The 25,904-nt window shown below is 38.5% G+C and overlaps 2 protein-coding genes and 1 non-coding gene across 3 annotated transcripts; all 3 read right to left on the bottom strand.

Annotated features, from left to right (window-relative positions):
* Positions 1-359: 359 nt before the first annotated feature.
* Positions 360-520, bottom strand: LOC132043662 (U1 spliceosomal RNA). The gene has a single exon (XR_009411890.1). It is a non-coding gene; the product is annotated as a U1 spliceosomal RNA (small nuclear RNA).
* A 9,692-nt stretch (positions 521-10,212) lies between these two features.
* On the bottom strand, positions 10,213-11,340 carry LOC132043654 (uncharacterized). Its single transcript, XM_059434127.1, has one exon. The coding sequence runs from the start codon at positions 11,338-11,340 to the stop codon at positions 10,213-10,215; it is 1,128 nt and encodes a 375-aa protein (XP_059290110.1).
* Positions 11,341-12,765: 1,425 nt separating this feature from the next.
* Positions 12,766-13,269, bottom strand: LOC132043653 (uncharacterized). The gene has a single exon (XM_059434126.1). It carries the CDS (start codon positions 13,267-13,269, stop codon positions 12,766-12,768), a length of 504 nt encoding a protein of 167 aa, XP_059290109.1.
* Between the last annotated feature and the right edge of the window lie 12,635 nt (positions 13,270-25,904).

Here is a 25,904-nt window from a genome sequence, read left to right as displayed (position 1 = left end):
GAGAATGGAAATGGAGAGGAGCTCAATCCTAAGTTAATAGTGTCACTTAATACAAAAAAATGGTGTCGCATAATATGAAAATAGCAGTTTTGTTTCGAAGATGCATGGACAAATTTTTCTCAAAATATAACAAATTCAATTATTGGGAAAGAGAATAATTGCTTAATAAAAAACTTCTTACATACAAGATCACATATTGTACTAAATGAAATTGCAAAGATTAAAATTTCGAAATTACAGAAGTAGAAACATTTATGCAATTCATCCTCCGTTTGTATGCAGAAACGAATGGAGGAAACCATTTTCGGACCGAGCTTAAAACTTATATGGCCATCCAAAAAATTTGGTCTCAGAATTGGAAGGGGCTGCACGAACGTGGCCCCCACTACCACAAATTATGACGTAGGCTCGACCACTTGAGCCGACCTTAGACTGACACCCCTCCAAAGTGCAATGAAAGTCACCAGCCCGAGGCCATGGACCTTGTTGATCGTCCATTGACCCTGTCCGGAGTAAGTATGTTATTTAGTCGGCCCACCCCACTTTTTATTCTACGGCATTGTCTGTTTGTATTGTCCGGTGTGGGATTAACTAAAGAGAAAACGAGTTTTCTTAAACAAAATATTTTCAAAATTTAGAAAACAATGAGATTTTACGTTATGGGATTAACGTCCAAGTTATGGGTTCGATCAAACAAAATCCTAAGTATAAGATGTATTTTTCTGCTTAAAAAGCAAGCGTCTGTTCGAAATTCCACTATTAGATGGTACAATCTCAAACTTTGCAGGCCGAATTTTTGTACAACTCGAAGAAAACTTAAGACAAAAAAAATTATCATCCAGATTGGAGATGCACTAATTTAACTAATCTGGATTAACGCCTAGGAGGTCTACTCGGAATAATAGGCCCCGTTTGTCCATAGATATCAAAAAAAAAAAAAATCACTTTTTTTTGGAATTTTGGAGTTGGAGTTGTGTTTGGCCATAATTTTTGAAATTGTAGTTTTTGGTGAAATATAGTTGTAAAAAAGTGAAATTTTTTTGAAAAACAAGTTTTTTGAGTTTTTGGTATTCCGGAATACAACTTCAAATTGTATTCGAAATTCTCATGGCCAAACGCTAATCCCGGAAAAAAAGTGAAAAAAATTTCCAGAATAAAGTGAATAATTTTTATGGCCAAACGGGGGCTTAGAATAAGTATAATATTCGAAAGTAACCATACTTTTGTGGCACTAAAGTTTAGATCGCACCAATTCCATAGTTATGCATTTCTTGAACCTTTCTTGAACCTTTCAAGATTATTCCTTCAGCGTGCCCCTATAAAAGAAGGTAAATTCATCCTCAGTATTATAAAGCATATCGTCTGTCTGATTTTTCTTCATTCTTTTGGCCTTAGTCAGTAAGCCTGGACGGCGCAGAAGTGGTTGAAACCCATATTGCATCCACCTCCTAATAGTAGTTCAACTATTTCTAGTTCCGAAGGAATTGAATTTGTCCGATGGATGATGTTATTTCCCAAATCCAATACTCGACGAGAATATAAACATACAGCGGTCTGTCAGTCGATTACGCAAGAGACTTCTATTCTGCTGAATCAAAAGCCCACCAAGGTTACATTCCATGGTACAATGGAAGGACTATATATGTAATATGCAAAAATAGATTGATCATTATATGTAATTTTTTTTGTTTTTGTTTTTTTTTTTTTTTTTGTTTTAGGTATCTCAAAATAAAGACAGAACTTTAATTTCAACCAAAAAGAAAAAAAAAAAAAAAAAAAAAAAAGAGAAGTTTAATTGGAACAATAATCAGCCCTTACCCCCGTTTGGATGGTGGTTTCCCGTGGTTCATTAATGTATGGTTTTACAGTAAAACCATGTTTGTTTCCATTGTTTTTAAAATTATGTGGTATGATATTGTAAACTCGTGGTTCATTTCATGGTTATATAACCATGAAAAGTCCCAATTTTTGTAACCACGGATTTGGTGATTTTTAAATGGTTACGTATTTATTTCTCCATTATCCCCACCCTCCACCATCCACCCCACCCTACCACTCACCCACCGCCCCACCCGACCACTCGCCCCACCCCACCCCCATCACTCACCCCCCCACCCCCAACTACCCCACTCCTCTGCCACCCATCCCCACCCCCCAAACCACCACCCACTATCCCTACTTCCGCCCAACCCCACCCCACAACAATTCACCCCACCCTTTCGTCCCACAACCACCCACCTCACACCACCCCCCCCCTCCACCAACCCCACCCACTGCCTACTTAGTTGTTAAAGTTCTTATTTTATTCTTTACACAGTTTTATTAATATATATAAATTAATTTCTAATTAAGAGTTAAGGGTATTTTAGTAAACTTACAAGTTATTATACGATGTTTAATGTGATCAAACCAAACAATACAAATGTTATTAAACCACAACAAGCGATCAGTCTGTCCAAATATTATGTTCATTAATACGATACAATACAATACAATACAATACTGACACCATACTATACTACACTTGTACATGAATGAACCACGGGAATTAGTACCTAAAACAAAATTGACAAATTACAAAAGCCTTGGAAAAACATCTACTGGGTGAAACAGAAGGTGCATAATCAGCCAAGGTGACAATTAACCGGCATCTTCATGGTAGTTATGCCCCTTTCCATACAAGTGCGCATTCCATGATGTAAATCCTCATCACAAGTTATTAGAATCAATTCTTTTTCTTCATCTTCATAGGTGATCCGAAAACTTCCAGTTTGTATCCCAAATCTCTTCTCAACTTCGAATTCCAAATCACTTTTCCCCGACGAAAGACTGAGCGGGAATTTAACATTCTCACCATTGTAAGATGCTTTTATGCTCATACGTTGACTTACGCTTGCAGGTTGCTGCACTTGTCGTTTATGTGACCACCTGCCTATGCCATTGGCTCTACAGATTCGCTTAAATGTACTTCGACTCACTGCAAACAACAAAATGAGTAAATTTCTCAAATGGTCACTCAACAGAAACTTGACTTGGATTGATTTCAAAGAGTTAAAAAAAAAAAAAAAAAAAAAATTAAAAAAAAAATTGTGATCCAAATCTAGACCCATCCGTTCCTATACCAAATAAAATAGGTCAAGTACAACCAGGAAAAAAAAAACTTATTTTAAAATACAGATTCTTCAATAAACTTGTCACAAATATAATAAAATAGAACATAGGTGGCAATGCTAATATTGTAAAGATGCATTAATCAGTTCTTCACATTTCTTACACTACGTGTACCACACTTTATAACTGCTCATCCCGAATGTTATATGGTTAACTTTAAAGAATACCAAAGCTTTAACTAATTTGACCAATGTATTCATTACTGGCAAAATAGAGAAAAAAGATTTTACCTACAAAGTAAAGAGACATTTTTAACTACAATATATTGACATTGTACGAAATTATGATGCCTTTAACTTGTCTACAAGATAGGCATTCTTACAGTACGTGTACAACCCTTTGTAACTGCTCATTGCAGATGTTATATGGTAACCCGAAAGAATACAAAAGCTTTAACTAATTTGACCAGTGAATTCATTACTGGCAAAATAGAGAAAAAAAGATTGATACCTACAATGTAAAGACATTTTTAACTATAGTATGTTGACACTGTACGAAAATATGATGCCTCTAATTTGTCTACATGATAGGCGTTTTGGCAATTTGGCTTGGCAACAGAAATACCAATGTGAATGGAGACACTCCAAGCCAGTAACACAAGTTCTTCAGCAACATAGAGAAGAATTTGTATCTTTAAAATAAAAAAGGTCTATTTGAGTAGAAATTTTTAACTTCATGGGGGCCATCCAAGTAAACTTTCGAGTGCCTTTTCTGGTTAGAGCTACTTTGTAAAAAACAAGATATAAATTGAGTGACTTTATTGATACAAAGTGATTTCATACGGCGATTTCATTAAGTTGAGTAGTACCATTTGAGAAATTTACTCAAGAACAAAATGAGTAGGTTAATTTGTTGCTAAATTTTTCATTCTAAACAATGACGTCTAAAGTTCAATTTTAAATTTGATAACTAAAATAACTGAGGTGAATATTAATTAAAGTGATCATATGCTTACCCCCTAAACTTTGTGCAGCATCCTCAACCTTCTTTCCAGATTGTTGTTGTAAATCCGTAAGAGTAATTCCGGCTTTTCTTTCTGTCCTCTTGGTCTTGGCTACCCGTGAACAGCTGTGATCTACTGTCGTAGTTTCCTTGACATGCATTTGTTTGTTCAAATCAATTACTTCAATATTCACTCTTTCTTCATCTGCACGAGGTGCCATGATCCATGTGTTCAATTTCTTCTGAATTGTTGGATAAAACCAAAGTATTCAAATCAATTACTCCTGCGTATTCTCCCACTCTTTCATCATTTTCTCTTCTGCTCTCCTCTACATGAGGAGTATTCAATTGATCGGCGAGCCATCCATCTTCCATCGGTTCAATTTCTGAATGAGGATTAATATTCATATCCACACTATTGAAATCAATGAAGTAACTTTCCACTAGTGCATCATCTTCCTCTACTAAATATAGGAGCGACGAAGTTCCTTCTTTTCTGCTTTCTGAATGAAGATTATTGTGTTCAAGGTTATCCCTTTCATTTCCCAGTGATTCATTATCTTGCAAGTGATCAGATGAAGTGAAAGGGCCAAAACTAAGTGGCATTTGATTATCTGGGAAAAAATCGTCCATTCCGTTGGGAACAAATTCTTCATAATTAGGATCATCGCTAATAACATTCGTTAACCGGTTTTGAACTGAATCAACGTATGGATCGGTGTTACTGGACACGGTGGGTTGGGAGCCACCTCCTGCATCCCGTGCCGGAACCAAACTACTTTCTTGAGCTGTGCTTAGGGTAAACGCCATTGTTAAAGGGAAAATTGCCTTCTCCTTCCCCACTACCCTCTCACAACTTTTCTTACTACTGTATATTATTATATGTGTTGAATTTTCCGGTTGACATACCAGGTCTTAATTAATTATTATATATATTCCTTCTTGGGGTAATTTTAGCCATTTGTTACCATGCAACTTGGAGAGGTCAAAAAAGGGAGTTCGTAAGACCGGAACCATAAGGCAAAAAAAGTCCAAATGGACCTAAATAATGGTCAAAAAGAGAAGAAATTGTGTCCAAATTCCAATAACACAGTTACTATATGCGCTATTCTTTACCGCATTTTTTACATGCACTGTGTAATTTTTCGGGCTCTCTCTCAGGTCCTTTCCGAGATGAACATTTCTTGGTGTGAAAGGGAATTAGCACAGAAAACGCAAAGTAGTCATTTATTTCAATTACAAAAGATAAACAAATACATAACATATGGTTGGAACAATTTTGAAAATCAGAAAAGTGGAGTATTTATTTTTTTTCTTCTAATAGTTATGTTACCGAATTTTTTACTTCTTTTGCCTTTCTAACATTTGAACTCAAAAATTAGAATTTCTATATTAACATTTTTGGTTCGCTAAAAATTAATGCACTGAGCAGATTGGCGTCCTATAAATTAATGTACCGTCTGATTATGTAACGATCAGGGATTTCAAGGTCAAGAAACCTTCCCAGCAAGGGGATCGAGGCGCTGACATATTGGATTATTTATGTATGATTTCCTTGAATAAGCTACAGCGGGTTAAAAAAGACTGTGGCTAGAAAGATATGGAGGTCATTATTCCCGACCAATCTGAATCCATAACGACCTATGTGGAGGGGTATCTGAGTGTTTACACCTACCTTTTCACATTTAGTTCACTCGACCCGGTGATTGTGGATTTTTGCAAGAAGTACGAGGTATGCCTTGGTCAGATCCATCTCTCGTTTTAGAGGATCGTGGTACTTCTCCGTTATTTTACAACGAATGTGAATGAACCTTTCACGGTTAGTCACCTTCTCCGGTTATATAGTCCTCGAGTATTTCGGGGAGGCATGATTAAGCTCACGAAATGAGCGAGAAAAGCTCCCTTCTCTAGCCTTGATGAAGATAAGGACTAAGGTTGGCAAGGACGGTTCGTTCGGGTCAGGACCGAGGATCTGATTCCTGTGGACAAGATGCCTTTCCCCGAGAAATGGAATCCGACTCGTAAGTGCCCTTCGTTTTCAAATATCCCGATTTTATCCCTGATGTTTAATTTTTACTAATTCTCAATTCTGTTAATGTGTTCATAGCAATTGCTCGAACCCTCGGCGTGGTGGCCAATATGGAGGGATGGGTTGAGAGCATCCATTCTCAGCTCACCTACGCTCAGCGCAACTGGCGTGCGCTATCCCGATCCAGATGGGAGGCCGAAAATCGTGGTGAGTCCTTCATCGGGGTGTTATCCTGTCCTTTCACGCATTTCGCCACGATCAGTATGCTTATTCTGTTTTCCTTCCTTTTGCAGGCCTTTCAAAGGCTACCAAAATTCGGGGGCAGGAGGAAGAAGAGGCCTCAGCCGATGAGGAGGACATCGAGGCTTCCGATCAAGGACGTCCTTCCAAGCCCTCTACTCAGCTTGAGACCGGGGAAGGGGCCGTCGAGGGAGATAAGGTCGAGAGGAGGAAGAAGCGGCCCTCCAAACCTTCTCATGCTTCTTCCGAAGCCAGGAAAAGATCGAGTCTCACCATCAAGGAGCCTTCTACGGAAGATGCTCGGGCACGGGCTCTGGATACCGATGTCATTGATCTACTCAAGAATCATTCCGATGACGAAGATCAGGCGTTGGCCAGGTATCGGCCTTCAACATCAGTTGAAGAGGCGAAAAGCTCTCGTAAATCACTCCGCCCCGGTGGGGGTTCGAGCCGAGAAACGAGTGGGCTCGAAAGATATCCCGAGATCGCCGGTCGTGGGAACCGTTGGAGTCCAACCGCGAAAACCCAAGAAGTTCCCAGCGGCAGACACCTTTACCCACATACACGAGTTCGGATCGACTTCCCGTCGCGGCCCCTCACCATTGAGGGCGGCGCCACTGTATGGCTCGAAGGTACCTTACGTTCATACTTATATGGTATAGGTTCTATCCTTCCAATATAGGTTGTGGCTTCGGCTGAGATCATTATTTGCGTACAAGATTCGCCGCCTCAAATAGTGAATATTCCATCCAACACCGCCAAGGCCAAAGGCAAAATGTCTTAGGGATCTGTGGGACCAGAGGGGGTTTCCGGTCATTCGGCCGAGAAATATGATATTCCGATCGTGGGCTGCTCGGGATTCGAACACTTATCCATCCCCGTGGCCCATCACTTCGGGGTTAATTTTGGCCCCAGATTGGAGAAAACTTTCCCGGCCCCGAGGGCTGACCCGAATCGAAAAAGGTTGGTCTCGTTTATGGTGCTAGCCGACCTGAACATGTTGTCAGGACCGGTCGGGGTGGCCAGCTACCTGTACCCGCTGGTAACCGAAGAGGACCGGAAGAAGATGAAGGAGGTCAGTGAATCCTGCCTCTTCAACGAGGCTCAACAGGCTTTGAACCGGGTATGCCTTGCTTCTTTTGTTTCTACACTTAACTTTATTTTCCTTTCTTGTCCCAATAATTACTTCTCTTCCTCTTTTAAGCCTCTGTGCTCCATCATGCAGGCTTCCACCGACTCAGGTTGGAGGTGGATCGTCTCAAGAACGAGCTCGAGAAGAAGACTCAGGAGGCGGATGAGCTCAGGGATCTTTATGGGCAGAAGTTGGAGTATATCTCGAGTCTTCCCGATCCCTGTCCTTCGGTCGGATCGCGGCGGCCGGGCGAGGGGCTGGCAGGGCCAGAGGGGGCATGACTCGGTTAGCGGAGAAGGTAAGGGCTTTTAGAGTTCATAATAAGCCGTTAATAGCCGATGCACGCTACACTTTCTCAGGCCCGGGCTTATGTGACCCAGATTGACCAACTTCGGGCAGAGCTTGACGAGATCAAACCCGAGCTCGAAGTCTACAAAGAAAAAATGATTGGTTCTGTTGCCAAGCGGGATGCTCTCAAGGAGCAGCTTCGGGTAGCGGTGGAGTAAGCTAACGAACTTAGGTCAAAACTTGCTTCGGCCGAAACGGAGCGCGATGGCCTTGGCCCGGATATTGCCAATCTACAGACTAAATATAATAGAGCCCTGGGCTAAATCTCGAGCTATGACGGTATGTTGGATTAGTATAAAGCTGATGTAACAGCTGCCGAGAGGGTTAGCGATCTTCGGGGCCGAGTATATGCGGAGTTTATCCCAAAGAGAGACCCTCGAAGAGATTCAGGCTACCAGAGTGGATTTATTAGATCTAATCGAGGAGGCTAAGAGGCTCGAGGCAGAGATAAAGGCCGTGTATAATCCTAAGGAGTCGGATAGCGACCTCGAGTCAGCCGAAGATGATGCCGAGAGCTCGGGTGAAGATTAGGCTTAGGAGCTTTATATTTCCTTTTGCTTTTTTTTTTTTTGGATTCAAGGCCGTTTGTCTGGGCCTTTGTAAATTTTTGCCTTACGTATATAGAAAAGAAGATTTTGCCCGGATTATCTACCATTTTTCATTGCCTTGTTTCTTGTGCTAAAGAATTAGAATATTCATTGGCTCGGTTTAATGTTAGTCCGATTTATGCCGTTGCCTTAGCACGTATCACTGCATTAACAAAAGTAAAATTTAAAGTGGTAGCGACTCATTCTTTAGTGCGGCTTGCAAAAGGCCCTGTTTGCGAACTTAGACGTCTCTGAGTCGCACAACGTGATCGGGTCCTAACCCATAATGACTTCGGTCATTGTTTCATTCATGAGTGGCAAGATAAGTCGAGTTGTCGTTCTTTAGGTTTCTTAGACCATAGTTTTTAACTGTTTTAGACCATAGTCTTTTAGATTAACGCGAGGTTTTTTAGACCGCAGTCTCTAATACTTTAGACCGTAGTCTTTTAGATTAACGCAAGGTACTTTTAATTTCACGCATTTCGTATATTTGGGGGTCCGGTCCGGCGAAATGCAATATTGGAAATGCAAGATGATTTTTATTGATGGAACCGGAGATATAATTACAATCTTTGCCGTGGCAAGAACAAACTAATTGGACACGATTCAACCGATCATTTGGTCCTTACATCTAATCCTGTCATTCAAGCCTTGGCCTTACATGGGTATCCCTTAGCCCAGAGTATGATAGTCCCCTAGTACTTGAGTCTGAAACGTGAGGGCTCGGGTATTATTTATTCGAGATGGGCAATCTCTAGTCCCCGATCCTTGACCGGTCTTCTATATTTTAGTAACACGCTGTACGGCGCTGCCTCATTAAAAACCTTACCGGAAAACCCACTTCGGGACAAAACCGATCAAAGGAAAAAAAAGTACAGCACGTGCTTTTAGTCCTAAGTCTATGACCTTTCGACTTCCACTGTGCTGCTTCTGATGTCCACTTAGGTCGTATGCCTGCATGGTTAGATTAAAGGGGATAGAAAAAATAAAAGGTTACTTGTACCTTTAACAGTAGTACCGCTTTAGGTGTGCCACGTTCCAGTTATTTGGGAGCTGTTTTCTATTTTCATTCTCAAGCTGATAGGAACCTTTCCCTGTTATGCCGGTGACTCTATATGGCCCTTCCCAGTTCGGGCCCAGTTTTCCTTCGTTGGGGTTCTTGGTGTGAAGTGTGATCTTCCTCAAGACTAAGTCCCCAATCTGAAAGTGCCTATGGTTAGCCCTTCGGTTATAATATCTTTGCATCCTTTCCTTTAACCTGCTAACCGGATGTAAGCAGCTTCTCTTTTTTCGTCCACTAGATTCAGACTAGCGGTCATTGCTTCATGGTTCGGGTCTTCAATAGCATGTTGAAATCTTAAACTAGGCTAGCCGACCTCAATGGGTATTAGAGCCTCGGTTCCATATACCAAGGAGAGCAGAGTCTCCTCGGTGCTCGATTTTACCGTTGTGTGGTAGGCCCATAAAACCTCGGGTAGAATTTCCCTCCATCGGTGTTTAGAGCTGGTCAGTCTTTTTTTTAAGTTCTGCAGTATAATCTTGTTCGTCGATTTAGCTTGGCCATTTGCGCTCGGGTGATACGGGATGGACAAGATCTTTTTGATCTTGTATTCTTCGAAGAACTTGTTGACTTTGCTGCCTATGAATTGCTTCCTGTTATCACATGCAAATTTCACGGGTATCCCAAACTGACAGATTATATGGTCGTAAACGAAGTCAATGACTTCCTTTTCCCTGACCTTCTCGAGTGCCTGTGCTTCAACCTATTTAGAGAAATAATCAGTCATGTTACCTGGAGCCCAGGGCAAAGGCCCTACTATGTCCATTCCCCATTTCATGAATGGCCATGGAGAAAGGACCGGATAAAGCTCCTCCCCCGGCTGGTGTATCGATGGAGCGTGCTTTTGGCATTCGTTGCATTTTTGAACGAAGGATCTGGCGTCGTTCTCCATCTTGTTCCAGTAGTAACCGGCTCTGATCAGTTTGCGGACCAATGAGTCGGTGCCCGAGTGATTTCCACAAGTCCCCTCGTGAATTTCTCTCATAGTATAGTCAATTTCCCCCGGCCCCAAACATCTCGCCAATGGACCGTAGAATGACCTTCGGTACAATTGGTCGTCGACCAAACAAAATCTGGCTGCTTTGGTTCGAAGGGCCCTCGACTCCTTGGCATCGGACGGAATCTTTCCTGTTCGGAGATAGTCTATGTATTTGTTCCTCCAATCCCAAGTGAAGCTGGTTGAGTTTATCTCTACGTGGCCAGTCTCGATGATTGAACTCATCAGTTGCACCACAACACCGGAATTGAATCCCTCTGATTCTACCGATGATCCCAGGTTCGCAAGAGCATCGGCCTCGTTATTCTGGTCCCGAGGCACATGCTTCAGTGTCCATTTCTTGAATCTATGAAGGACCACCTGCAGTTTTTCTAAATATATCCGCATTCGGTCGTCCTTGACCTCGAATATGCCGTTCACTTGATTAATCACCAGGAGAGAGTCGCACTTGGCCTCAATGATTTCGGCTCCCAAGCTCTTTGCTAGTTCTAAACCTGTAATCGTAGCCTCATACTCGGCTTCATTGTTAGTCAAATCAATAGATCTAATATATTGCCTTATGATATCACCAGTTGGCGGTTTGAGAACGATTCCCAACCCGGACCCTTTCCCATTGGAAGCACCATCCGTACATAAGGTACAAACACCCAAACTAGTCCTCGAGGTGAGAAGTAGTTCTTTATCGACTTCGGGGATCATGGCAGGTGCGAAGTCGGCCACGAAGTCTGCTAGTATCTGGGATTTAATAGCGGTTCGGGGTCTATATTCAATATCGTACCCGCTAATCTCGACAGCCCATTCTGCTAACCGTCCTGAAAGTTCGGGTTTATGCATGACGTTCCTTAATGGGTATGATGTTATGACACATATGGGATGACATTGAAAGTAAGGCTTTAACTTCCTAGATGCACTCAATAAAGCCAATGCAAGTTTTTCTAAGTGTGGGTACCGGGTTTCAGCATCACCTAGGGTCCTGCTCACATAATAAACAGGGTATTACGTACCTTCTTCCTCTCGGACCAGGACACCACTTATCGCTATCTCGGACACCGCCAAGTATAGATACAACTGCTCATTCGCCTTTGGTGTGTGTAGCAAAGGAGGGCTCAATAAATACTTCGTGAGTTCTGCTAAGGCCTTCTGACACTCTGGGGTCCAGGCGAAATCGTTCTTTTTCTTTAGTAACGAGAAAAATCGATGACTTTTGTCCGAGGATCTGGACAACCTTTGCACCCCTTTGATGTTGTTTATCATGGTGATATCTTCAATTGCCTTTATCTTATCCGGGTTGATATCAATCCCTCGATTCGATACTATGAATTCAAGAAACTTTCCGAACCGACACGAAGGCAATACGCTTTTTCGGTTCGGCTTCGTATTTATCTTCCTTAATATGTCGAAAGTTTCCTGCAAATACTTTAAATGGTCCTCTGCTCGCAGGGACGTAAAAACCATGTCATCTATATAAACTTCCATTGATTTTCCTATTTGGCATTCGAACATGCGGTTGACCAGCCGCTGGTAGGTGGCACCAACATTTTTCAGACCAAAAGGCATTACGTTATAGCAATATGTGCCAAACTTAGTTACAAAAGAGGTTTTTTCTCGGTCCTCTGGGTTCATCTGTATTTGATTGTACCCGGAGCAGGCATCGAGAAAACTCAGTGTCTCGTGGCCCGTTGTGGCGTCGATCATGCGATCAATGCTGGGCAAAGGAAACGAATCCTTCGGGCAAGCCTTATTTAAATCTTTATAGTCTATGCACATTCTAAATTTATTTCCTTTTTTAGGCACTACTACAACATTAGCTAACCAGTCCGGGTATTTAACCTCCCGAATGGATCCTATTTTAAGGAGTTTAGATACCTCATCTTTGATAAATGCATGCTTGACCTCGGGCTGTGTCCTGCGCTTTTGTTTGACTGGAGGGAAACTTGGGTCTAGACTCAACTTGTGCGTGGTCACCTCTGGTGGGATACCTGTCATGTCTAAATGGGACTAGGCAAAGCAATCGGAGTTATTTTTAAGAAATTCAATAAATTTTTTCCTGAGCTCGGGGGTTAACCCCGTGCCCAGGTATACCTTCCTGTCCAGTAGATGAACGAATAGTATGACTTGTTCGAGCTCTTCGACTGTGGATTTAGTAGCATCTGAGTCATCGGGTACCACGAAGGACCTCGAGACTCTAAAATCAATCTTCTCATCTGGCGTGTTCTGATCCCGGTGTTCCGAGGACCCCGGGATCGGCATCTGTGATTGCTATTTAGCGTCTTCCCCTTTGTTCGGCTTTCTGTCCTTCAACCCTGGAACCTTGGCCATTGCAACTGCTTCTTCGACCGCGAACATTTCTTTGGCGGTTTGTTGCTCACCGTGAATGGTTTTGATCCCATCTAGGGTCGGGAACTTTAAAGCTTGGTGCAGGGTTGAGGGAACTGCTCTCATGCTGTGAATCCATGGTTTTCCCAACAATGCGTTGTATCCCATGTCTCCCTCTATCACATAAAATTTGGTCTGCTGCGTAGTACCGGCAGTGTTGATCGGTAAAGTGATTTCACCCTTCATCATTTCGCAGGCCATGTTGAATCCGTTGAGGACTCGAACTGTTGGTATGATCTGACTCAGTAGTCCCAGCTGCTCGATGACTCTCCATCGGATGATATTAGCCGAGCAACCTGGATCAATTAGCACACGTTTAATTCTAAACTTATTAACAAGAACAGATATTACCAGTGCATCGTTGTGAGGCTGAACGATGCCTTCCATGTCCTCATTATTGAACGAGATAGGACCGTCGAGGTCGTAACTCTGAATACGCTTCTCTCTTGTTATGGAAACTTTGGTGCGCTTCATTACCGGCCCTTGGGGAATGTTCGCCCCCTTCCCCTCCCCCCCCCCACCCCATGATCATGTGGATCACTTGTTGAGGCTCTTTCGGTCTATCTTGCTGGTTGGCATCCACAGTCTTGAAGTGAGTTTTGGCTCGTTCATTAGGAACTCTCGAAGGTGACCTAAATTAAATAGACGAGCAACTTCCTCTCTTAGCCGTCGACAATTTTCGGATCGATGACCGTGGGTATGATGGTATTTGCAAATCAAGCTTTTATCCTGTTTTTCTAGATCAGATTATATTGGCCTTGGGTGTCTTGTTTCTCTGTTGCGGATAACGGCCGCTGCTATGGTCGCTATATCGACGCAGAAATTATACTCGGACAATCTTGGGATTTCTATATTTCCCGAGGATCTATTGACAACATTTCTGTTCATCAGTCCCCGATTACTTGGGCCTCGATCATTCCTCCTATCATTCTTGCCCGGTTCATTGTTGCGTTGTTACCCCTTCGATCAGGTGGATAAGGTTGATACCTATCATACGATGGTCTCGATTCTCGATCTGTCGTTCCTCTCGATCGATCATTCCACACTGGGACACCATGATGCCGATGCGGCTCTCAAAACCTTATCATCCTCGACCGTGATCTTCGATTGATACCTGTTGTGCACATCAGCTTATGCGATTGCCGGGTATTCCACTAAATTTTGCTTCAGCTCCATATATGTGATCGAGCTTCTTGAGTTTAGCTCCTGAGTAAAAGCCTGAACGGCCCAATCATCAGTGATCGGAGGCAAGTCCATACGCTCCATTTGAAATCGGGCCACAAACTCACGGAGGGTTTCATCATCTCGCTGTTTAACGTTGAACAAGTCTGATTTTCGAGTTTCGACCTTAATGGCTCCGGCATGAGCTTTGACAAAAGCATCCACAAGCATAGCGGATGATTCAATCAAATGCTCGGGTAAGTTGTTATACCATATCATTGCTTCCTTGGATAGGGTTTCCCCGAACTTCTTAAGCATCACCGACTCCCTCTCATCTTCGGCGAGATCATTGCCTTTAATTGCACATGTGTATGCAGTCACATGTTCGTTTGGGTCGATGGTCCCGTTATACTTTGGGATATCGAGCATACGAAACCTCTTCGGGATCGGCTTTGGCGCTGCACTTGGCGGGAAAGGCATTTGAACGAACTTTTTTTAATCCGGTCCCTTCAATACCGGAGGTGCCCCAGGAATTTGGTCGACCCTCGCGTTATAGTTCTCCACCTTCTTGTCGTTTGCCTCTATCCTCTTTTCCCCGGATTCTACTCGTTTCGTCAATTCTTCGAGCATCCTTATCAGCTCGACATTTTGCCCGAGATTGTTCCTTTTGTTTCCAACAACGTGCCTTTCTTCAGTTTCCTCAGTCTGCTCAGATGGAGAGACATCGGGTGCTTGATTTTGATTTTGCTATTGTGCTATAACCTCCCGCTGGGCTTGTGATTGGGCCATAGCCATGTCCAACTGATTCCGGAGTTGTTGCAGCATGGCTCCATTATCCCCACCAACTGGTACGTCGCCTACTGATGACCTAATTTGTTTAGGATCAACTGGGGGCACGTTTTTATTAGGTACCCCATTGTCGTTTTCCTCGTGGTGGCTTGATTCAACGTGAAAGTTGACAGAATGAGAGTCTGACATGTCGGGTAAACCTGAAATCAAACTTCAAAGAACAAGTGTAAAAATATCGAGCGTTATCAGAATTCGTATTAAACCACCACCATTATCCAAGGCCCCACGGTGGGCGCCAAACTGTTTACCCTTAAAATGGATAACAATTAAATTTGTACGCAGTGCTAAGGATATGTGGTTTGATTTAACACGACATTGGATTATATGATAAACGATAAAGTGAAATGAAATATTTTGATCTAACCGCGACGAGCGTAGGTCGACCTCGGGTATTAAGAACCGAGGTCAATCCGCCATGGTCGGATATTGAACAGTGAACAATGGTGAAAGAGTTAGAAAGATGAATGTTGATAATTATGTTGCCTGCTCAATACATAAGTGTGCGTGTATATGAGAGAAAACTGGCCAAAAAATAAAGGGGGCCTCCTCTTTATATAGTAGAGGAGTCCTAACCCTAGTACAGATTTAAATAAGGCACAAAATCCCTCAATAACTGATGGTGAAATCGGTGCCGAAATATCCGGCTAGTGGCAGATATTTCGGTCTTCCCCTTATGGTGAGTAACTGTCTTCTTATCGTGTTATAGCATCTCATTCCAACCCGAGCTTGAGAACCCGGGACCTGGCGTGACGGTTCTCACTCCAACCGAACCTAGCTTCTACATGGAGGATATCAGTGCCCTCGGTTTTACCCGTATACAATTATCTATCTATATTTATTATAAAAGCATGAAGTTTTAAAGTGAAATGTGATTGTTTTGCATCGATCAAAATTGATAATTTTTAGTTATACAGAGTTTTATTAAGTAATTTTATCTATTCAGTTAAGGGCAAGATATACATGGGGTCTGTCTAATAATTCAGAGAAATAAAATGGTAAGAAGCAGGCTCTGTCCTTGATTAAAAAATAAAAAATAGTGCAACCACATTTCTATGTAGGGAATTTTTTTTACAGAATGCACAGCATGTAAATATGTTATATTTTTTTTAATCTATACAATTTAGATGTTGCATATTTTAATAGTTTGTAATAGTGTGATTCAATTACTTTTATTGGTGTATACCTTTGGAGTTTGGAGTATACAATTATGTAAATTGAATAACATGAAAGTATCTAACGTAATATACGGACCTCTCATTATTTCATCATCCATAGTTTTGTGCATGAGGTGATCAGGTTTGCACTAATTTGATTTACGCTTTTCATGCATAATAATGTCTTCATGATTGCTTGAAGGGCCGCACTTTGATAGATGTCTGTGGGTATGTATGATTGAATATTATCCATTAAGGTCAAAATACTTGGTTTCCTCATTAGCACTGGTTGGGTTTTTTTTTTTTTTTTTTTTTTTTTTTTTGCTGTATATATATATATGGATGAAAACCGTTATAGTTTCCAACTTTGCTTACAAAAAATCTAATTTTCCCTTCAATTTTGAATAATAAAAGTTTTATCTTTCTATTTCAATTGAACTTTTGAAATACATACTTTAATTGTATTAATAGCAATAAAATTTGAAAAAAAAAATTATCATACAGTTCAGAATAAAAGGGTATGAGAACTTTATAAACATATCATTGCAGGAAAAAAAAAAAAGGCTACTAAAAATAGAGGTAGAACTTACAAAATAATTCTAAATGACATAGTTTGCGGTCTGAACTTGTCCCGCAAAATTGAATTCACACCCCAACTAATAGGGCGACCTATTACCCCGTATATATACATTTAAATATAGTAGATTATTAGCACCCTCAAACGTCACAACCAGATTTTATCTTGGCTGTGTATACACGTGCAGACACGTGTTGTTGGCATAATTTTATGCTTTTTTCTCTTTTTTTCCTAGAAAAACTAATAATCACCATTTCCAAAAAAAAAAAAAAAAAAAAAAAAAACTAAATTTCCTTCTGTTCACGATGCTGGAACAAAACTTCCGGTGAAGCAACAACAAAACAAAAAAGGGTCACTATTTTCTTCCCAGATCTCTCTCTCTCTCTTGCTAAATTATGGTCGGTTTCCAGAGCCGCTGAAGAAGTATGTCAAGAAGCCTTTGTCTTTTGCTGGGCCCACCGACGTAGATCTTCAAAGAAATGCAGCATTAGAAAAAGTGGTCGAAAAGAAAGTGCCATGGAGGAGAAGGAAAGAAGCATGAACAGAGGTATGGTTGTAGCAACAATAGTGGTTTCCGGTGGGTTTAGTGATAAAGAAAGAGAAAAGAACAAAAGGAAAACATAACTATGAAAAAAAAAAAAAAACAAAGAATTTTTAAATTAAATGTAATTCATTGTATAACAACCCATAGAAAAACACATGGATAATTTAGTCTGTTTTTTTAGCATTTTTCATGTCTTTCACGCGCTACTGAGAAAGTTCCACATCATCACATATGGTGCTTAATAAATTCACTTTTTAAATGTGTAGGGGCGTAATAAGTCACTTGATTAGTTGAAGTGTGAACTCGACTTCTCGGGACAAGTTTAGGCTGGAAACCACGTGTTTTGTCTTTAAACTACAACCTAGAGATAGTAGAGCATATCATAACCACAATACCACCACCAAATGAGGAGAAGGAGATGGATAGGTCATGATGGTTATTGGATACAAAGGGAGAGTTCATTGTTAAATCAACTTGGGGGTATATGAGGTTGAGAATTTCAAAGAATGAGACCTATAGATACACTTGGATAAAAGGACTTCCATTTAAAATATCTTTTTTCATGTGGAGGTGTTGGAAGTTTAAACTTCCATTGGATCATGTTTTGAGGAGAATGAAGTACAATATAGTACCTAGATGTTTGTGTTGTTCGTGTTGTTCAAATCCTAAGGAGGAGACAATCCATATATCTTTTATTGCTAACATGACCTTGTCCTATTTTTGTTCTTTTGCGGGTTGATATGTGGAGGGATTACAATTGCAACAGCTCATATTAAAAATGGTGGCAAGCCCCTGTTAATGAGAGACAAAAGCCAATATTTCATGCTGTTCCTGCCGTAATCATATGGGAGTTGTGGAAGAGAAGGAATGTAATAAAGCATAGGGAAAAGAGATCACTTGAAAGATGCATTTATATGATCTATGGAACATTACAAAGACTGGTACAATATAGAAATCCCTCCATCAAACAAGTACCACACAAATGGGGGGGATATGATCCAACTACTGGAGAATTGCAAACCAAGACTCTAGGTTACTAAAGTCAAGTGCCAATTTTCAGCAGCAGGTTGGATCATTTGTAACACTGGTGATGCCTCTAGAGGCAATCGAGGAAGGAGTTCATATGAATTTTGCTTGAAAGATGAAGAAGGGGGTCTAATTTATGCATAGGCTGAAAAGATTGGGTATGGTACAATTATTGAAGCAAAGGTGATGGCAATATGTAACACCCCGTACCTTTAACGAAAGTTTTGACCACGATCCTAGACTTAGAAAATCAGATAAAGAATGTGGGAATTGAAATTTTCCTGTTCAGTTGTGATATGGTGGTTTACGCCCATGAACAAGGGTCGTATTTCAATTTACGCCCATGAACGAGCCCGTGGCCGAAACCAAGAATTTTCCGAACATTCTGGAATTTGACATTTTGAGGTCATATGGTTAAATACGGACCGTATTTCACTTTATGGCCCGTATTTCAAAACGTGTTTGGAATTTGAGAAAACTTCCTTGATAAAAGTTGTAGATCATTGAAATATCTTTCCAACGGTATCTTATGGGGGTCAAACGGACACCTGTGCAAAGAGTTATGGCCATTTTACTGAAGAGACGCAGTGCAGTCCGTATCGCAAAATACGACCGTAAAGTCGGTTTACGACCGTAAACTGAAAATACGGCCAGCACGATCTTGGACGTAAACTCGCATTTTCCGTAACATTATATATTCGTCCATATCGGTTCAACTCATTATTTTTCACTCCCTCAAACCCTAGAACGACTTCCTACTCTCCTCCAACATCAAGAACACCAAGGTAAGTCCATTATAATTATTCCAACTCCATTCTAACATATATCCTTGTAATCTAAACAAGAAATCATCATTCCTAATCTAGGGTTTTCAAGAAAACCCATCTCAAGATTCAAGAATCAAGATTTAGGAAATCTTCAAAACTCAAGTCTCTAATTCAAGTTTTGGAACAATTAAGGTATGTAGAACTTCCATCCACATGTGGGAATCTACATGTTCTTCCCCGCTTCGTTTCCTTGATAATCATGAAGTTCAAATCTTGGGCATTAAACCCAACATATTGGTAACCCATATTTACGTATTTATGTACATGAATTTTGTATCTATATTCATTGTTGTATTCCTAATCTTCCATTACGGTTATTAGGAACTCCGGCTTTAATCAATGAATCATGAATTCTTCCTCATGTGTTCTCATTATGTTTACATGAAACTTTATGATTTTATTTAGCAAGTTACAAGCATGTTTTCAAGTCAATTATATATATAATTACGAACTATTCTTATTACTCATGAATCAAGAACATGTTTGCAAGACTATGACAAGTTATCTTATGAAACTATGTTTACAAGTTATTTCATGAAACCATGTCTACAAGTTATTTCGTGAAATCATGATTACAAGACAAGTACAAGTTAATTCACGAAAATCATGGGCTTCTTAGCCAACTATATTATGTTCATGTTTTTAGGAGTTGCACGAATTACCGAGAAGGCTCAGATAGCCTGAAACTATGTAGCCACCATAGGACAAGGATCGCTCCCGCCCGCTTAGGACGATACCTTAATTTTACAATCAATGGATCCATCGGCACGTTACTACCTTATACCCCGGCAAGGTATAGGGGCTCGCCGGTCCGGCGAGGTACGTACCCACGTATCCACGTGGTGATATCATGTTGTCGGTTTATGAAATGCTCTCCCCTACTATCATGTTTTACTATGTTATATATATATGTACTCATGCTCATGCTCATGCTCATGTTCATGCCCAGGTTTTCAGTTTCAATTCTTATCACGATTATTCCATGTCCCATGTTATTTACTTCGATTCTTTACATACCAAGAGACATTCAATGTGCCGACGTCCCCTTTATTGCCGGGGGCACTCGCATTTCACGATGCGACCGATATACGAGGACGACACATACGCTCGCAAGACGCCTTCGTATCAGCTTATTGGTGAGCCCCATCTCATCTCATTCGGGGTTTAGTCAACTTTTGTTTTATGCTTAGTTATGCATCTAAGGTATGCTGGGGGCCTTGTCCCAGTAAGTATGTTTTCCAGTCAGATCATGATAGAGGTTTCATAGACTAGACAAGTCAGTTATGTTATGTCAGACATTCAGAGTCGTATAGCCATTTTCGGCTCATTCATGTTATTTTCGCACTCATGTTTAAACAAGTATTTTTATTAAGCATTATGACTTACTACGTTTTATAAAGGCTCATCATGCATTCACGTTATATTTCCGCTCATGTATGCCTCATGATAGTTCAGCAAGCCATGTGGTTCGCTCGGTCACATGCAGTCAGACACCGAGTGCCGTGTTACGTCCAGGCCATGGTTCGGGGCGTGACACAATAGTGGAAGCTTTGAGGTATCGCAAAAGAAATCAGTTGAAGCACATCATACTTCAGACAGATTCTAAGTTATTACAAAAAATATTAGTTGAGGGATGGAAACCACCATTTAGTATTACAGGATGGATTGAAGAAATCATGGAGATTGATAGGAATATGCACATTCAGTATTCACATATATTGAGAGAGGGCAACATATTAGCAGATACATTGGCTAATCAAGCAATAGACCAATGAGCAGTCAAATGTCAAAATTTCATGGAGTTGGACAGTGATAAGAGGAGGATACTTAATAGTGACAAATCTCAAATTCCTTATCTTCTGATTAGATCTAAAAATGCAGCTAGAAGAGAGGAGTATGGCAACACAGTGACAGCAAGAACATCAACATTTAACATCAATAAGGAACATAGCAAAAGCAGAAACAGGAAAACTAGCTGATGAACAATATATACAACAAATCAAATAGCTAGCAACAAATCAATACACAAACTGTTGGGAGATGCGAGAAACAGGATAGGTTGAACAACAAAGAAAAAAATCCTGACAGATGAACAACCTCAAATCAACATTCAACAATTCAAACAAGGAACTACTAATAGTAATCGACACAGAGGGTCATTTTCTCAAGGTCAAATGCGTAGGTACGAAACTCAGATGAACAACGAGAAAGGAGGCGGTGATCTTACCTTTTTCCATTGGAGAGCAACAGTGATGAGCTTCAGATACGTAATGGAGACAAATATACCATGAACAAGCAACAAAGAGAGGAGATCGAAGAACAGAGAAGCAAATCGCCATTGATGACTGACAATGAGGAGAGAAAGTGGTGATTCATTTTAGAAACCTTACAAACATTACTTGTTGCTACAATAATTATTTTTTTCTTTGTTTTTTTTCCCTTTCTGCATATTTGTTTTGCTGTTTTGGAACCCTTTACTTTTGATTAATAAAAATTAATCCCTCGGAGCTTTAATTGGAAAAAGAAAAAAAAAAACTACAATCTAGAGAGTATTTCACAAATGACATCAAACTAAAAAAATTATATATAGAATAGACGATATAGATAAAGTGAAACTTAAGAGTGTATGTTGGTGAATCATGTCTGAACTCTTGGTGCACGTTACACAAGGGTAGCTAACTTACGCCCAAATGCTTTACCATGACTCGCTAGAAGAAATCACCACCGCCTCCATTAGAGAAATTTGTGGAATCACCTTATGAAATACCACAAGTTACGACATATAAGACAGAAATACCACAAGTTACGACATATAAGACAGACTCACTCACTCGAACTGTTACACTGAATCAGGAGTGCCCCAAACCCTAGGCCCTATCCAATTTGGCCAGTGGTTAGTGGGTCGGGGAAGTGCTCAGACGGTCTTTCAAACATCCTCCGACAAAGCCAGTTATACAGCCAACAACGAAGCAGGTAACAACCACCAATTGAAAGCTCACCTACTCAGCCAACTCCAGTGGGGTTAAAGAATGTTGAAATTGAGAAGGAGAGGCTTGTTGAACTATCTGTGACAGATATCCTCAAAGGAAATAGGTCTCTATATCAAGGTACATAGCTCCATTACTACCCACCTATTCTTAAAGATGGTGTTAAAGTAGTTAAACTTAATTTAACATAGATTGAGACCCCCCCCCCCCCCCCCCCCGCCCTCCCCTTATAGCCCATATCTCCACCAATCCCACATCTATACCCTCCAAGGCCAACCGCCCCCCCCCCCCCCCCAAAAAACCCCACCCCCTTTCTATAGTATTTCTTTAATTTTATACAAATACTTTAAAAATAATATTTTCTACTATTTAATCGAACATTGAAAAATAAGTAAGAATATCACTTATATTTTAAAAGAGTATATTTTTCTTTGTAGAAAACACACACTAAATATTTGAACAAATAGAATTGGATAAAGAACTGACTACATGAGTTAGCCATGTAGGTCAAGAATATATATTTGTAGGGACACTTTTGACTACTATGATGATAAACGACGAAACAGAAACACTTTAACTTTTCTACTATATAGAAGAGTGAGTTTTACTCACTCTTCGTCGTCCGTCGTGGGCCCCTCCCCATAAATAAAAATTTTGGCCCCCCACCCCCATAAACACCCCCATAAATTAAAAAAAAAAAAATCCCCCCCCCCCCCCAAATATTAAATAGGCCCACAAAAATAAAAAATAAAAAATTGTAAAAAAAAAAAAAAAAAATTTGGGTCCCCCCTAAAAAGTGAAACCTATCACATCCAAACTCACTTTAAAAAAAATTAGACCCCATATTAACAAAATCAAGAATATTAAAAAAAAAAAAATGAATCCCGTATTAAAAAAAATTGTGGCCTCATATTAAACACCATGCGTATCGTAGCAAACACTAATATAATAAAGTTTTAAATACGGAAAGACAAACTACAATGTTATATTAATCGTCTTTTGAACATAGTATCCCATATTGACAAAATCAAGCAATATATATATATATATATATATAAAAAGAGTTAATCTCATATTAAAAAAATAAACAATGTGAAAAAAAAAGTTCAGACTTTGTATTCTTAGCAAACACTAATATAATAAAGTTTTAGATACGGAGCACAATAAAATGAGTTAAACGAAAAATATTTACTAAAAAAAAAAAATGAATCCCGTATTAAAAAAAAAATAAACAATGTTAAAAAAAAAATTGTGGGCCTCATATTAAACACCATGCGTATCGTAAGAGAAACACTAATATAATAAAGTTTTAAATACGGAAAGCACAAACTACAATATTATATTAACTCGTGCTTTGAACATAGTATCCCATATTGACCAAATCAAATCAAGCAATATATATATATATATATAAAAAAAGAGTTAATCTCATATTAAAAAAATAAACAATGTCAAAAAAAAAGTTCGACTTTGTATTCTTAGCAAACACTAATATAATAAAGTTTTTAGATACGGAGCACAATAAAATGAGTTAAACGAAAAATATTTACTAAAAATTTAAAAATAGAAGTTCTTCATGGCCCCATATTAAACACCAACCGCATTTAAAAAAAAAAAAAAAAAAAAAAAAAAAAATGGAACCCACCACATCCAAACTCTTCGGAAAAAAATGTGGGCCCCATATATATTAAACAACAACTAATATTAAAAAAAAAAAATGAATCCCATATTGAAAAAACAAACAATGTTAAAAAAAAAGTGCTTAGAAAATCAAAACAATTAAATCAATAATGATGGATTATCACACATGCGTATCAACCCATTAGAGGGAGCACATGAAATTATTGTACAATGAACATACTTAAAATACTTTTATATTAAAATAAGATAGAATTTAATTACTTTTTCATTTTTCCTTACTCTAATAAATGTGAAAAGAGATTAATGTCATAAAAGAAAAAATAATATTAAATAGAGATCAAATAATTAATAAGGTAAATTAGTGAAATTCTAATTCTAATTGACGTTTTTAAAAACATGTAAAAACAACATGACAAGTAAAATGAGTTAAACAAAAAATATTTACTAAAAAATAAAAAATAGAAATTCTTCATTTAAATAGAAAATCAAATTTCTACTTCGTTTCATCTTAAACATATAAAATTAATATAATAATTTGAATTAGAATTATCCAAATCAAATTTTGATAAAAAAAATTATATGTATTACTTTACTATTACTACTGTATAGAAGAGCCAGTTTATAGAGGCAACATCGCCATCCGTATTCGGTCCTATTTTTTTACTTAAGAGTAAAAAAAATTCTTTATATTACCAACTCTTCTAAAAAGTAGATAGAAATGCTTTATTATATTTATTATGTTTACTAAAATAAATATACTTAAAATATATATATTTAAAAAATAACATACAATTTAATTACTTTTTTTTTATTTTTATTCTTACTCTAATAAATGTGAAAAGAGATTAATATCAAATGAAGATCAAATAATGAATAAGATAAATTAGTCAAATTATAATTCTAATTCGCGTTTTAAACTTAAAAAACCATGCAAAAGACAACATGACAAGTAAAATGAGTTAAACCGAGAATATTTACAAAAAATTAAAAAATAGCATTTCTTCGTTTAAATAAAAAATTAATTTCTACTTTGTTTCGTTTCAAACATGTAAAATTAATTTAATAATTTGAATTAGAATTATCCAAATCAAAATTTGATAAAAAATAATAAGTATTTTACACTTTTAAATTAATCGAATTAAAATTGAAAGTATTAATCGATGCTTAAATATTATTATTTTATCTCAAAGAGAAGAAAATAGTTTTCTTTTAAACAAATCTTCTCTTTTAAAAAGTATTAATAAATTTTCGTAGCAAACACGAATAAAATAAAGTCTTAGATACGGGCACAAAAACTACAATATTATATTAATCGTATTTTGAACATAGTATGTATGTGTATATATATATATATATACAACTACAACTACATAGATACACTATAATCCGAATGTTACATTCATCGGCATAGGCCGCTAGTTATTATAGAAACATGAGTTTGGAGGTGGTTTCGTCGTCCACCTCCAACTCATGTAAAAAAAAAAAAAAGTAGACCCCACCACCTTCAAACTCATGTAAAAGAAAAAAAAAAAATTGGAACCCATATTAAAAAATCAAACAACATCAAAAAAAAAGTGGATCCCATATTTAAAAAACAAGCAATATCAAAAAAAAAAACATGGACCCCATATTAAAAAATTAAATAATATTCATGTAATTCTCAAAGTATCCCCATTAAGTCAATAATGGTGGATTCATTCTTATCGCACGCGTATCAACCCATTAGTGGGAAAGAATGAAATCATCGTATAGCAAAAAACCGGAGACCCCATATTATTGCTTTTCTTCAAAAGGTTAAGTAGCCAAACCATATAATTTCCTTTTTTTTCTTATATTAGCTTGAGATCTAATCTAGTTATTTAACTGTTGTATTTGTCATTCCATCATGTCATTTATTTGTTATGTTTACTAAAATAAATATACTTAAAATATTTATATTTTAAAATGAGATAGAATTTAATTACTTTTTCATTTTTATTCTTACTATAATAAATGTGAAAAGAGATTAATGTCGTAAAAAAAATATTAAATGGAGATCAAATAATAAATAAAGTAAATTAGTCAAATTATAATTCTAATTGACATTTCCTTAAAAAAATGTGCAAAAGACAATACGACAAGTAAAATGAGTTAAACCAAGAATATTCACCAAAAATTAAAAAATAGTAGTTCTTCCTTTAAATAGGAAATCAAATTTCTACTTTGTTTCGTTTTAAACATGTAAAATTAATTTAATAATTTGAACTAATGTAAATT

The sequence above is a fragment of the Lycium ferocissimum genome, unplaced genomic scaffold (assembly GCF_029784015.1).
Source record: "Lycium ferocissimum isolate CSIRO_LF1 unplaced genomic scaffold, AGI_CSIRO_Lferr_CH_V1 ctg2681, whole genome shotgun sequence".
In the NCBI taxonomy this organism is placed as follows: domain Eukaryota; kingdom Viridiplantae; phylum Streptophyta; class Magnoliopsida; order Solanales; family Solanaceae; genus Lycium; species Lycium ferocissimum.
This window is presented reverse-complemented; position numbering and strand designations above follow the sequence as displayed.